This window comes from Acanthisitta chloris, unplaced genomic scaffold (assembly GCF_000695815.1).
Source record: "Acanthisitta chloris isolate BGI_N310 unplaced genomic scaffold, ASM69581v1 scaffold20246, whole genome shotgun sequence".
Classification (NCBI taxonomy): Eukaryota; Metazoa; Chordata; class Aves; order Passeriformes; family Acanthisittidae; genus Acanthisitta; species Acanthisitta chloris.
The window spans coordinates 9,667-23,861 of NW_008677777.1; the positions used below are offsets into that span (position 1 = coordinate 9,667).

Here is a 14,195-nt window from a genome sequence, read left to right on the forward strand (position 1 = left end):
AGATGAGGAACAAGATGATGTCTGGACTACCTTAAATGGAAACAAGGATGACTTTCTCATCTATGACAGGTGTGTGTTTAGGGGGAAACACAGGAAAATATTTGCATATATTTAGAGTAATGTTCTGTATTATTTCATTGATGTGCAAATAACAAAGACATCATGATTGGCTTCTAAACTGAACTAAGTAAAGTGGTGGCATTTCCTGGGAAAAGAGAGCTGCAAAAAAAGTGCTTTTGCATATGTGATTTTGGAATAAATAATGTTTTCCTTCTAATTACTGTGGATTTAGATTAATGTAACTGAGTGTAGAATTTGATAATATGTTTTTGGGTTTACGCTGTTTTTGTTTCCAGACAACTTCATTACATCCATGCATGTGGAAGCAGAACCAAGGAGGAAAGTTATCTGAGTTCTCATGGAAACATTTTAACCAGAGCTGTTGAAAATGCCATGTAGACATGGGAAAAATTAATCTTTAGGTGAAACTTAAAACTTCAGAAGAAATAGCTTTTTGATAATAGGATTCTGGGACGTGTATTTTGGCAGATCCAGTAATAGCTCTAATTGAAATCCTCATTTTTTCAGTTTTGATGTGACAGTAGTTGTTTGAAAAGGCCTACACTTGTAACATGTCTATCCTAGTTACTTTATGTTACTGTAATGAACATTCTAAGTTCACACTGAAGCATAATTAAGCTCAATGAAGAATTAGAAAGTTGCTACTTGTTTTTGTAGTATGATGAAATGAAACAAATTAGCTTGATTAGATTTGGGATGAAACTAGCACTGGAATGATCTTGCATGTTACCTCAGCAAGTATGGGCATGTGTCATACATGTGGCTGATGTCATACAACAGACAAACAGAACAAGGCTATTTAGTCTGTGGAGGGCCCCAAAACTGACACCTGGCCCACAGCATTTGAAAGGTTGGCCAATTTTTTGCTGTTGACACATAGGAGACACAGACACTACTAATTGGTTTGGCGCTAGTCTGGCCGTGATCCGTTATGGCTCTAGGGATATGTGTCCTTATTGTGCCTTGGCCATGAAGTCTTTGCCTGTTGCTGGTCCTAGACGTGCACTGCAGATGTGTGGGGAGCTAAGGCTGGAGGACTCTGTGTTGACATTGCAGGCGGGGCACTTAACAAGCTGCCCTTGTGTGCAGGTTCTGTGTTTACTCCACCTCCTTTGAACGGACCTGTTGTATAGTCAACAGAACATATCAGAACACTCAAGTACAGATGTGGAGCAAATGGGCTCCTTAAAGGTTTCCTCACATTCACCAAATGAGTAATGCAGATGCACATTCCAATCAAAATACATGTTAGGTTGCATAACAACATTCTGTAGGGATGTAACAACCACTATGCAAACAGCCCTTCTCATTAGCAAGATAGGTCTGTAATGAGTGTACCTTTGCTAGTCTTAACTGTCACTAAACCAGACACTTCTGCCAGTACAGTCCCTACATCACCCGTAAATCATGCTTCATGCTTCTGGATGCTACAGTTGAGCATGGAAGCATTTGTAAGGGAGATACTGGATTTGCCTGTAAACTCCTTGAAGAGTAACACTCTCCATTAGACTATACAATTAGACTGTCGATTGATGCAATTAAAATGATATGTCATAAGAAGAGAGATTTAATTTTAGGTATGTGTAACCACAAAGTTCTCTCTCTCCTTAGATGTGGACGTCTGGTGTATCATCTGGGCCTGCCCTACTCCTTCCTGTCTTTCCGACATGTGGAGGACTCTATTAAGATTGCGTACTGTGAAAAGAAGTGTGGGAACTGCTCTTACATGGTATTTTCTTATCTCATTCTGTGTGTGCTAGGAAAGTAAACTGGATTTGACTGGTACTTAGAAAAAAGTTGTTTCAGTGCAATTAACCCAGAAAGAGGTAGAATTTACACATTTCATGCGACTTGAGAGTTTTTAAATATTTTCCCAAGTAGACTTGATCTGATTGGTAGTACACTGATTGAGTTCTTGCTCTTATGGAAATGCAAATAATTGTCAGAAATATGAGTGCAGTCTTGGAGGCTAATTCTGTTTGTGGAGGTGTATACAGCTAGTGAGCAATTAGCTGCTCGGGTTTTGGGGAATGGGTAAGCACGTAAACAAATAGTATTGTTTTAATACCTGTGACTCAAATCCAAGCTGGTTTGAGATACTATTCATTTTAATGTGCATTTAAACACAATATACAGCAGTTAATTCTACAAAGTGATAATATGGAGTGGCAATACTGCTGTAAAAGAATAGTTTTGTAGCTTAGGTCAGAACAACTCTAAGGATTATCAAGAAATGTACATACATAGTCATGAAAGTTCAATGAGAATAATTTTGATCTCGTCATGCAGTTTTCCAGCTAAATGTAGGCCACAGGCAGGTCAGATGTGAGGTCTGGGAAAGCAATAGTTGCCATTGAAATTACTGGCATTATAATTGCTGATAGTTTGCATCAAGCGCCTTGTCTAGTTTAATTAAATACAGTGCCTTGTATTTAATGCTGCCTCCGTTTTGCAGGAACCTGATACTGATGGTGTATGTGAAAACATCACTAAAAAAGCAGATGAAATGCTGTCAGAGTTAGAACCCAAACCAACTGGTGAGCACTCCCATAACCGCAGACACGGACACCACCACCACCGCCATCACCATCGTGACAGCAGTCGTCATCCCAAAAACGAGGACCATCAGGTTTTGTCTGAAACCCAGAGACATCATCTGCACGGTGGTCAGCGTCATAGAGGTTTTGGCCATCACAGACATGATCAGATAGGTAGTCATGAACAGGTAGTTGTTGTTCCACCAGGAGAAAGTCTGGAAATGACACCATATCAAAAACTATGAAAAAAAGGGAAAAACATCTGTAAAAACCAGTTAACTTGAAATTGGCAGACAGTGTCAGACTCAGCTTCCAGTAGCTGATGCTGACATTGTCGACACCTTTTGTTTGAAGAGTTAGGGAATTCTGTCACTTGACAGTGTCGTGGAGCACTTCCAAACTCCTGCAGGTGACATGGCCAGCTGTTAGCAGAGGACATCACTGAGTCTTGACAGTGACGTCTGCCCTCTGCTGCCTGACAGCCACCAGCAGAAGGAGCAAGTGAAACCAGTGACACCTGACAGTGACAGGAAAAGGCGAGAAAATGAGCCTGAAAAACAAACTAAGCACCTTCAAAATGCAAGGGAGTCCTAACAACCAAATTCATACAGTTGCAAGAGTGGAAGAATGAACAGATTAAGTGCTTTTATTGCCCCAAATTAAAAATTGTACTGACGGGTGTGTAGAGTTAAAATATTGCAAAGAATTAGACTTTTAGAGCTGTGCTCTTAGCATTACAGAACACCTGTCGAATTCCAACAGTGAAAAGCTCCAGAACTTAAAGGAATTTGATTGATGCTTGGTTTGTTTTTCAGATGTGTTGGGAAGGTGTCTGCATTCTCGATTAATTTGTCTTTCTTGTTCCTCTTCTAACGTTCTGCTTGCATTTGTGAGGGCAGGAGCATAAACTATGACCTAGGGGCTCCTGTCTGATGTTTTGCAATCAAGAATAGAAGATAACCAAGAGAGATATTTTAATCTTTTTTATTAAGACAGAATATAGTCAAAAGTCGAGTTTTTCTTCCTAACATGGGGATACAAATTACATACAAGAAAAACTTATTCCTAAGCAATGTGCCAAAATAACTTTTTATCGCAAATGCATATATGAACAGTAATTGCAACATCTTGAAGTAACAGATTTTTATGCTTAACTTTTGTGGCTTAAAACCTGTAGGAAGGTCCATTAACACATACTGCTGTAGCTTGTAAAATCCCACTAGATCAGTGAGATGCTGCCCGAAGTGAGAAGTGGTGTTAACAACAGGCAGAATCTGTGTCAGAATCACAAAGAGGGATGGATAAAACAAGCTTAATCTTGGTTTAATGTTTATCTTTGTTTGTAATAGTGCCGAATTTGATAAATCTGTATCAATCAGTAAGGTAATACACCACTTAAGCTTGTATAACTTCTCTATCTGTAGTTTAGCATTCCTAACGTTTGATTAACCAAGTGGAAGGTAAAAAGAGTTGTTTGAAGGATTTCTGGATGAAGAAGAGAATATTCATGAAAGGAAAACTGCTATGAAAGCATACACCATAACTAATGATGGTTTAATAGGGAAAGTATTACTCCTACAAAACCTGAACCTTTTTATTGTGAGTGCTGGTTAGCAAGAGAGTGGCCCTGAATACACACAGAATGCCATGCCTTTGGAATACTTGACAAGAGCGTTTCCAATAAAAAAATACTCCATGTTTCTTCATATCTTGTGTTTACTTTGAGGTGTATTTCACACTGTGTGTACTACTGAAACCCTTCATGATATTCGCTCAAAATCGCCTCCGTTTGACGTGCGACTCTTGGCCTTTATTAAGACGTTGCTCCAGGTCTCTTATGGTGCTTCGGAGGATTTCAATTTCCTTGTTTTTCTCCTCCTGGAGATGCTGCAGCTTCTGTAAAAATGTAAGCAAAGGCTTCATCATTAAACATCACACAGAACTGTGTAACAATACAATCTGCTATTGTGAACGAGAAGTATTCTAGTAAGAGTATTTTTCTCAGTACTTTGTGTCACAAAATTTCAAAGTTCTCTTCCCAAAAATCCTGGTTTTGTGACACACCAAAGCCTCAATCCTACAAAACCCATAATGCACATACACTCTTTATATCAGTGTTGTTTATGTCAGTTCTGTGTTACCAGGTTAGTGATTCTGTACTGAAAACACTTCACACTCAGTGGCCTTTCGTTGCTGAACCTCAGCAGTATCTACATACAGAGAGACATGACGGTTGGACTTGATGATCTTAAAAGTATTTTCTCACTTAAATTATTCTATGCATTTGGTTGTCTGGAGGTGCGAGGGATGTGTGGGAGGGAAAACACAGAAGCAGACAAAACCCAGGGATCTGTGGTGTCAAACAGGCTGTAACAGTGCTCAGCACCTGCAGACCACAGGCTGTTAGAGCACTTACCCTTCGATAGATACTTTGTGGCAGGAGAGAAGCTTCTGAAAATGACTTGCTGGTTTTATTCTGAGCTCTTGCTAACTTAGCATTGAACTGAAAGAAATACAAAAGGACAAAACAGTTGGGAAGAACATAATAACATAAATAATTCAAGTATAATTTTCTTTTTTTAATGTACTTCCATTTTTTTACCTGAGAGTAGTAATAGCAAATCAGGTTACTAATTAATCCTAGGAAAAAGAATCTTCCTATGTTTATTTTATAAAATGCAATTACGTGTTATGTTTCTTTAAAAAAATCCTCAAAATATTGCAAAAGGTAAGTAGTACAGATATGATAAGCCAAATACATGTAGATGAAAAAGAAAACATGAGATAAACATGTGAAGGCTCCTCAGCCACATATCTACAGGAAGAGAAAATATAGAGGATGCCAAAAACCTCTGACAGCATCATCCTTTTCTTATGTTCCAAGGATAACTCAGCCTGAACACTTTCACACCTTATTTCTTTTTTTGATATGTTAAAGTTTTGAAGTATTTCCTTAATTGTTTCTGTAACGAGACTGGTGTAAAGCCTGAGCAATGAGATACATGTTGAATGCTCTCACTTGAATCTCTGCAGGATTAGGAATTTTTTCATTGCAAGTTTATATTCCCAGCACTCAGAAACTAAAAAGACGAAGGTTAAGCAGATAACATTGTTTAATTAGTTTTTTATATAGCTGAAAACCTAGAAAATTTTCAGAGTGGTTTAATATAAAGCAAGAACAGAGAAAACTTCAGTCTCCCTATAAGTAGATAGAACTGGATTCCTGAGCAGACATGTCAGTTAGCATTCTGGGAGGGAGCATATGCCACTGATCTTTGTATAGCCAATGTTTTTTTAAGTTTTCTAGATTTCATCATATTACTTTGTTAAGTACTAGTTAACACTTTTCACCACACAGTCTCTCTGAAGTTTGCCCAATGCCCAGCTCATCTCTAAGTCCATTTGTAGTGCATACCTCAATCTGCAGTTTAATTATTTCATTCTGCTTCTCTTCATCTTGAATTTTCAGCTGTCTGGTTAGCTCTAATATTTCCAGTTCTTTTTTCTCCCTTTGTTCTCTATACTCCATTTCTTTTACTTCAACTAGCAACACCAAATATTGTGATTATAGAAGACGTTTAGATGGAAAAATAATATAATTTCCCAAATATTAAAACTTTTTTGAACACCACGTTAACATTTCACTGTAAATCAATTTCAGTCAAGCAAAAACCATACTAAAACTGTGTGAAAAACACTCTCTCCCATCCCAGTAAGATGGTGTGTCTTTAAAAAAGCATCATAACAAAGACTTTTCTGGTTGTTCTCAGCTCTCTGGATGACCAAAAAAATCCTTATCTTCAAGGTTATGTCTCTAATGGAAAAAACCTAATATTGAATTTTTTCTTTCATTGCAATAGTTTTTATTTGTGAAAATAATGTTCTGCTCCCCTGGACACAGATAGAACACACTAACACCACACTTTGAACTCTTACAGTTCAAAGCAAGTTTCCAGACAACACTTAACCCAAAATTTCATTGCAACAGATTTTTAGGTCTATGTTCCTATAATCTGTTCTAAGTGTTTGGGAATTTCTGCCCATCTTGTGTTTCTGTGCTATTTCCTCATTGCCACTGTCTGCTCTCTTGAGCAAAGATAAAATTCAGCTAAGCTCCATCCAATTCTAGTGTTCATATGTTTCCACCAAGCAGTGGAACTTGTACTTATCCTAGATGAAATGTAGATCCTACAGGTTGCAACATGTTTACCCAATGCTGTAGAATTCAGTCCTCAGAGAACTTACATTTTTTTCTTATATCACAGTTCAGCTGTCTTATTTCTAGTTGGTGGTCTTCCTCTTTGTTTTTAATTTCTGTCATAAGTCTCTCAATGTGATTTTTATATTCCTGTGAATGCAAAATGTTTTATAAAAACCTTGAAGTTTCCCTGCTCTAGCCTTCTGCAAAGCACACAATCATGCAAAGATGTACAGTTCTAAATAATTCAGTGCTTGTTTTATCCTCAACCTAGTAAATTCAAAATGCCCAGTTACTTCTTACACAGTCTGGCTGAAATCCACAGGTGAAAAATGCAACAGATTTCACTGTGTTACAAGCTATGAGGCAACCTAAAAATAGAAATTTTACTTAGGAGAACAGGCGAACAGGTAATATTCCTTCCCCCAGTCCAGGATCTGACCCAATGAGAGTTGGTTAAGGGACTCAGTTTTGCTTTTGTGGATTTTTCATTCAAGGGTTGCATAACAAAAATGGTATTCAGTGTATGAATTTTGTTAGTATTGTTTTCACCAAGGATTCCAGAACTTCACACTGGCAGCAGTGGAAACATCAGTGGTACAAGCAGTAGTGAGACTGGTGGCACTGATACTCAGAGTTCATGCCAGTTGTAAATTTACTCTAATAGCTACCCCAGAATTATCAAGGAACTCTCTGTAGCTGCCACTGTCCAGGTGCTCACTCCAAAGCTCTTCTGACAAGACAGGTGGCATTCACCAGAGCAATGCCTGGGAACACTCACGAAGGCAGTTTCTGACTGGGATAACGGTAAATTAGGGACAACACCAGGAAGTTCCACCATGCCCATACATGTGTCGTATGTATAGAATAATAGTTTCTCACATCCTTCAGAAGGCATTACTTATTTTGTACCCAAACTGTCAAGATAACAGCTCTGTTGGCATAAATATTTAATTTTAACTCGCAGTACAAACACAGGCAAAGTAAACCAGCAATGAGATTCCTAATCCCGTACCGGTAACAGATCTGCACTGTTGGCACAGAGAACTAACACAGCTTATGACCAGCCCTGCTGGTTTCACTTCCTTTGCAGAAATGAGTGCCACAGAAAAATAGCAGAGAGATGGTAAATGGAATTTATTATGAGACACAGGTAAGGAGTAGAGACCTAGTACCTTTGTAGTAATTACTGCCAAAGAAACTAGACAAAATTCAGACCATTCTTGATTCTCTGGCAACACAACCATTTTCAATATCAAAGCTTTATTTCTACCAAAAATATAATTATTTTAATGCAAGGGATTATAATTTTGAAGATAAAGTTGGATTTAAACCTAAATAGAATTAAAAACTCCAAGTGCATCTTAGATTGAGCCAGAGTTCTCAGCGCTTAGGTAGTTTTAACCTCTTAGTTCTTCTCACACCTTCTCCTGTGGATACTGTCATGAGAGCAGCACTTCTCTTTTCACACATGATAAACATTAGGAGAACAACAACAATGATGGCATCAACAGCATGACCCGAGAATATGAAGATGTATGAGCTGCCACAGTAGAGATGAAATACTATTCCTCTCCCTAAAGAATGATCGTTTGTGACATACCTCTTCACAAGACTTTAATTTCTCTTCCAGGTCGTGGATGATACCCTTCAGTCTATCATTTTCATCTATGTAAATAAAAAGCTGTATGATACACTAGAAAGTACATTCTGACAACATCACTAGCATGAAAGCATAATAAGGAAATTAATTTCATTTTTTGACTTGGCTGAACTCTAAGAAACTTATTTGCAGACATAATCATCATTTAGAGAACTATATAGTTTGATCATAATATTTGCCTGGTATTACTACTTGGAACTGTCTTTAGGCTCTGATAAATGATGCATTCAGGAAAATCTAGATGCAAAGTTCTTTGACTCAGAAAATAAAAGACTATTTTCATGGCTACAACAGTTTCAAACTGGAAGATGCAAGTTTTAATGTACTTTTTCCCCAAGAAACTAGAAAGCAGTATCTCAAAAACAGAATTTAGAAAAAGCAGATAATGTTTTTATTACTATTATTAGTATCAGTTTGAGTATTAAAATTACCTATATACTTCAAACTTTAGAGGTTTATTAATATTTTTGCTAATGTGCCTTGAACACACAATGGCTGTACAATTATATGGTGTACAGCTAAACTGTAGTATAAACAAATAGGAAACATTTATTTTATTTCCAAATAAAAGTGAGTACTTGTCAAGTATTTACAGCAAAACTTTAATAACGTTATACTGCAGATTAAGACTTTGGTTTAAGAAAGTGATAGAAGATGTACATAAACTCTTTACCAGTTTACTACCTGACAGCTGAATGACACTTCCTCACTGTTTGTAAAATTGCCTGGGCTATGCTAAAATAAAGCCCAACTAACAATTAAAATAACCTCACTGGGGCAGAAATTTTTTTACATGTGGATTTTAAGAAGGATAATAGCAATAGACATTTATTATTCCACAGGATTGATTCTAGATACTTTTTTCCCCCTTCTATTTGGCTGCCAGCGAGTTTCTCTGACTGGAAAAAAACCCCAGTAAATATCAACCAAAAAAATGAAATGCCTGCTTGTTGGAAATTACAGTACAGCATATGTAGAAAAATGTTTGCCTTTACCTTTTACATTACACTGGTTTTCAAGGGTTTGTGTTAGACCGTTTATCACATTCTGTTGAGTAGTACACTCTGAAATAAAGAAAAAATCCAGGTTTTAAAAAATTATTTTTTCACAATTTTGTATTTTGCTTAGAAACTCCTCTCAAATATTTTACAATAATTTTGATTAAATATTATTCTGAGTCTTCTTACTGACTGGAGAAGTAACTCAGATCATTATTATGTTGATTTAATTATGTGCTTAATTTTAGCTTTTAGTTCGATGATAGACTAAAATCAGTTTTTTGAAGCCATATAACTTATTTCATGAAACAATTATGGTTTTGTTCCTAGCCAGAAAACAAGGATCTTACTGTTTTCTGGGCAATAATATAAGTTTTCCATCAATTTGATGGATTTAATAACTTGCCTGACAGCATTTTTGCCAAGATTCTTTATAACAAGACCCACAGTATCCACTCATTGCAGTCTCTCACCTCCTTTTAGTGCATAACAACATTGATCTTGTGGCTCAACACAAACTTTGAGAGATTCGGAATATCCTCGTTGTCTCATTTTGTAGAAAATAATGGTGTGGGTTTGCCATATGCATGCAACATGCTATCAGTTTACATATTTGCATTTCATAGCTTTATTTTTTAGGCTGTGTTTCTAGGCTTTGAGCACCATATGTACTTCCTGTAATATGTATGACATTTGGTTCTCATTAAATACTAATTTCATTGCCTATATTCCTTGTAAACTGATCAGTAAAGTCACAAAACAGGCAAAGTCTGGGAGGAGTGGGGGCACTGAAACTGAGGTTGCTTACTCTTAAAACCTCTCTCTCTCTTTCCAGAGGACCACTGCATTTCTCAAGTGGCTTTTAATTTCCACAGCAGATAAAAGTACACTACATGTCAGTTACTCATCTCATCAGACTAAAGCTCCGTGAAAACTGTCTGTCAGATAATTAAGGACTACATTGCAAATAATGGAGTCAGGAATATGCATTAAGATCTTAGCTAAGAGATTCAGTTTTCCATTCAATCTTTTCGCCCGTTTGTCTATTCTCCCATCCAGTCTGCCTCTCATGCAGCCGAGTGCGTTATCCAGCTGTCTTCTCCCGTTCCATGCTTCCAAAAAAACCCAGGAGAGGGAGCACGAGCAGCACACAAACACTGCCTGCCCTCTGTTCTACGGGATCTTGAGCGTCTGTGGAAAAGTCCTGTTCCAACTCGGAAGCACTAGGTTAGGGTGCCCGTTTGTACCAACTAGTTCTACTGCAAATTTCCTCCCATTTCAAAATGCATAGAAGCAAACTCAAACGCTTGTAATTCATGTACAAAGTGGAAAAACGTGTGCATTCGAGTAAACACTAGAGCAGCAGCTAGCCTTAAAAGAATCACAAGTATTTAAGTGCAAGCCACTCTTTTGTTCAGACCCAAGAATATCTGCTTATCTTTCTTATCGTTAAAGGATGTATCTTGTCAAATCCCATACGTAATTAGAGTCATGACTGGAAAAAATTACTGGGAACATGCAAGTTTTGCTTGTCTAAATAAAGGATGAAAAAGCAAAATTTTGCTAAATGGTTGCAGCTTTGTGGATTGCTGGCACAGCATCCATTATGGATTCTGTGTAGTTCCTTCCCTGTACAGAATGCTGCCTACACACGGAAAGACCAAACAGCCAAGTGCTCATTTTCCCTGTTCAATAACTGTAATTTATTGCAGTTTCTTCCATCTGCATTTATAATTGATTTTTATAGGGCAATTACATCAACCACTTTTTCCTTTAAAACCTTAGAAACGCTAAGTAAACAAATACACAGCCCTGAAGATGCTAAATAGAACCATCTTAAGTGTTTCATAGACAATAATGTGTTTGCTTTCTTCTACAGAGCTACAGTATATTTTAGTTCAGAATTGTAGCAGCATAAGAGTCTGTTTAGTCATCACAGAAAAAAGGTTTAGGAGAAGAAAACAAGAATGCCAGAATTGGGTCAGCCTTAAGTGGATCTGCAATGATTTGCACCAAACAACACCCGTCATTCTGCATCTCACCTTTGTTTAATGAAGAACTTATCAAGAGAAAATAAAAAGTTCATTAGGGACCTTTCAGAACATGCATACTCTTGCCAAGCTGCTTATCTTTTCCCACCTTATCTTGGGTACAAATGTTTCACTGCCCTCTCCCTTGAGTTTTCCAAGTTTTCTTTCTTCCTTTGCATTTCCTTCAGAATTTCTGGTCTTCTTTTACAATTTTACAGAGAGACTTTTGGCAATCAAGGATATCAGGAAACCCTCAGGTTCTCACTTGTTGGAGATTTCCTGAAATCTCATGAAATGCTATTACCTTTTCTGTTTCTCATAGTAACAAAGAGCTCCTTGGCCAGGGTAAAATTCCACCTTTTCCACCCCACTACCTTTCAGAGTGGGCACTTTATTTCTCCTGCTCTGCTGTAAGCAATTCCTGTAGCCTTTGGGCAAACTCTTCAAAAGATACTTTCAGAAACTGTGGCTAAGCTGGGTTCTGGAAAACAGCTTGGGACATGAGGCTGGGAGAAACCCTCCTTCCAAGTCTCAGTTGGCAATATTGCTGTATAAAAGCCGTTCTCACAACTACAGTCTGTCAGGGTAACCATAAACCAGAGTAAGAATGGTACCAATGCTATATTTGGTTCCTTGCGTCTTCTCCAGTTCTGCACAGAATCCCTCTACAACATCAACAATATTAAAGAAGGGTTCTTTTATTCCCACAGTCCTTTGAGCTTCCAAAAGGCTTTTACAAAGAATTGAACTTTTAGATGCAAAACCTTTTGTACTCTGATTCCAAATACACCTATTTTTTGTTACACCTGAATGCTCATTTTGAAGGGTCAGTGTGGCAGGTGAATGTAATAAAGGTGCAAAGACCATTTCTGTGCATTTCAAAAAGAAAAAGAAAAATGCTTTAGAAGCATTGTGCACTTACTGCTTCATAATCACTAAATCAACCCTCACATCCTGTGGAAATAGTTTCAATGTCACTGCCACAGCCCAGAGTCACTGCTGATCTCCAGTGATGTGGTGTTTACCTGAAGGTTCCTGGGACAGCATCTGCTGCAGTTTATGTCCACTTGCTGCCCAAGATGTTTTTTGAAACTGATTTCTGAGCACCATTAATTAACGCAGTCTGAAAATATAAACTTAGAGGAACTTCATGCCACGATACTTGAAGTGCCTTATTGGTAGGCACGGAATGACAGAACAGGTCAGGCTGGAAGACACCACAGTGGGTCATCTGGTCCAGCCTCCCTGCCCAAGCACATGGCACTGGAGTGCATCCAGACAGTTCCTGAATATCTCCAGTGAGGGAGACTCCATGACCTCTCTGAGATTAACCTAATAGAACAGCCATTATAACTACCTTAATTTCTTAAATACATTCTATCCCTTTGGCACTTTATTTATCATTTACTTCCTTATCATCAAGCAGCTTTCAGAATCATCTCTTGGGATGTCCCACATCGCTGCAAGATCCTGCTTTTCACTTTTTTCATTACTGCTACTCATATCTCTGCAATCTCTTACTCGGTGACCAGAATGATTGTCTTCCAACAATTCTGTATTCCTATCTATATCTGTACAACTCCTGTGGCTTCAGTATTATTGAGGTTTATTTTTTCCTGCTATCCCTGCTGTTAAAACATTAGATCATATTTCATGCTGATTTTTCTGCTATTTTCGCTTGGACTTCTGCCACCCACACTTTTTTTCCCATCATGTGTTTCAAAAGAAGCTCCAGAGGCTCTTCTCTTCAGTTGTATCAGCATAACTATCTCATCAAATCATCTCTCTCTTATTGAAGTGAGGCACTACTGTTACAAAGCTCAAATCTCTCTGCTGACTCTCATCTGTTTTCAGTCCGTTCTACTTCCTTGTTGCAGTCATCCCAGCTGCTCTGGTTTCCTGAGTTGTCTCTTTCACTTTCTCTGCTACCTTTTATCCCATAGGTTTTGCTGTAAGAAGAATTTCTTCTTTTTGTCTGCCTTTTCTTTTCCCTTTTTACAATCTGTTTTATATAAACATACTCTTCTCTGGTTTCATCAATAATGAGGACTCTTGTTCTGTTTCTGAATGACTGCCCTGCACTGCCTTTTTGCTTAATAGCGAAACAAATGCCTCTGACTCAAACCAAAGTTCCATCCGCTTCACTGTCCCTCTTCAAAATAGCTAGTAGAAGATACTTAGGAAAGAGGAAAAAAAAGCTGGGTGAACACTGCCCTTAATACATCATCTCAAGTTTCAAACCACAGAAATAAGGGAGACCTTAGTGAGAGATAGTCTTTGTGTTTAACAAATTTTGTTAAGTTTTTTACGTGACTTTTTCTAATCTTTTTTGGTTTAATCTATACTCCTTTATCCAGAAGCTTCTGTGGAAGTGATTTAACTTTATTTTGTAATGTATGAAAAGTTTCTCCTTTTATTAGCTTTAAATCAATCAAGTTTTATTTCCATCTAGTTACTTATTACATTAGACAATGAATATTCATTTCCTAGTCACTTTCTATGTGCCATTCACAGTTTTACAGATATGAGTCATGTCAGCTTTATTCTTTCTCTTTAGGCTGAAATGTTTCCAGTCAACTTAAGTCCTCTTTCAGATGTTCCAGAATTGTGATCAAACCTGTGAAGGCCCCGAGTGCATTGTCCCCCACCCACCTTCTGGGTGTGTGGCTGGGCACAATTCCATCTTAG

The 14,195-nt window shown here is 37.7% G+C and overlaps 2 protein-coding genes across 2 annotated transcripts in view; one reads left to right on the plus strand and one right to left on the minus strand.

The window, feature by feature from the left end:
- The window catches only part of LOC103804065 (selenoprotein P-like), a 4,496-nt gene extending 1,426 nt beyond the window's left edge, over positions 1-3,070 (plus strand). The window contains 4 exon segments of the mRNA XM_009076655.1: positions 1-69; positions 1,693-1,810; positions 2,537-2,806; positions 2,951-3,070. The exon segment at positions 1-69 is cut by the window's left edge and continues 41 nt beyond it. Coding sequence (XP_009074903.1) covers positions 1-69; positions 1,693-1,810; positions 2,537-2,806; positions 2,951-3,070 — 577 coding nt within the window.
- A 1,321-nt stretch (positions 3,071-4,391) lies between these two features.
- The window catches only part of CCDC152 (coiled-coil domain containing 152), a 13,698-nt gene continuing 3,894 nt past the window's right edge, over positions 4,392-14,195 (minus strand). The window contains exons 3-8 of the mRNA XM_009076654.1: positions 9,475-9,543; positions 8,420-8,484; positions 6,864-6,966; positions 6,034-6,161; positions 5,035-5,121; positions 4,392-4,514 (exon numbers count right to left, since the gene is read on the minus strand). Of these exons, the coding sequence (XP_009074902.1) occupies positions 4,392-4,514; positions 5,035-5,121; positions 6,034-6,161; positions 6,864-6,966; positions 8,420-8,484; positions 9,475-9,543 (575 nt within the window). The remainder of the gene's footprint in view (positions 4,515-5,034; positions 5,122-6,033; positions 6,162-6,863; positions 6,967-8,419; positions 8,485-9,474; positions 9,544-14,195) is intronic.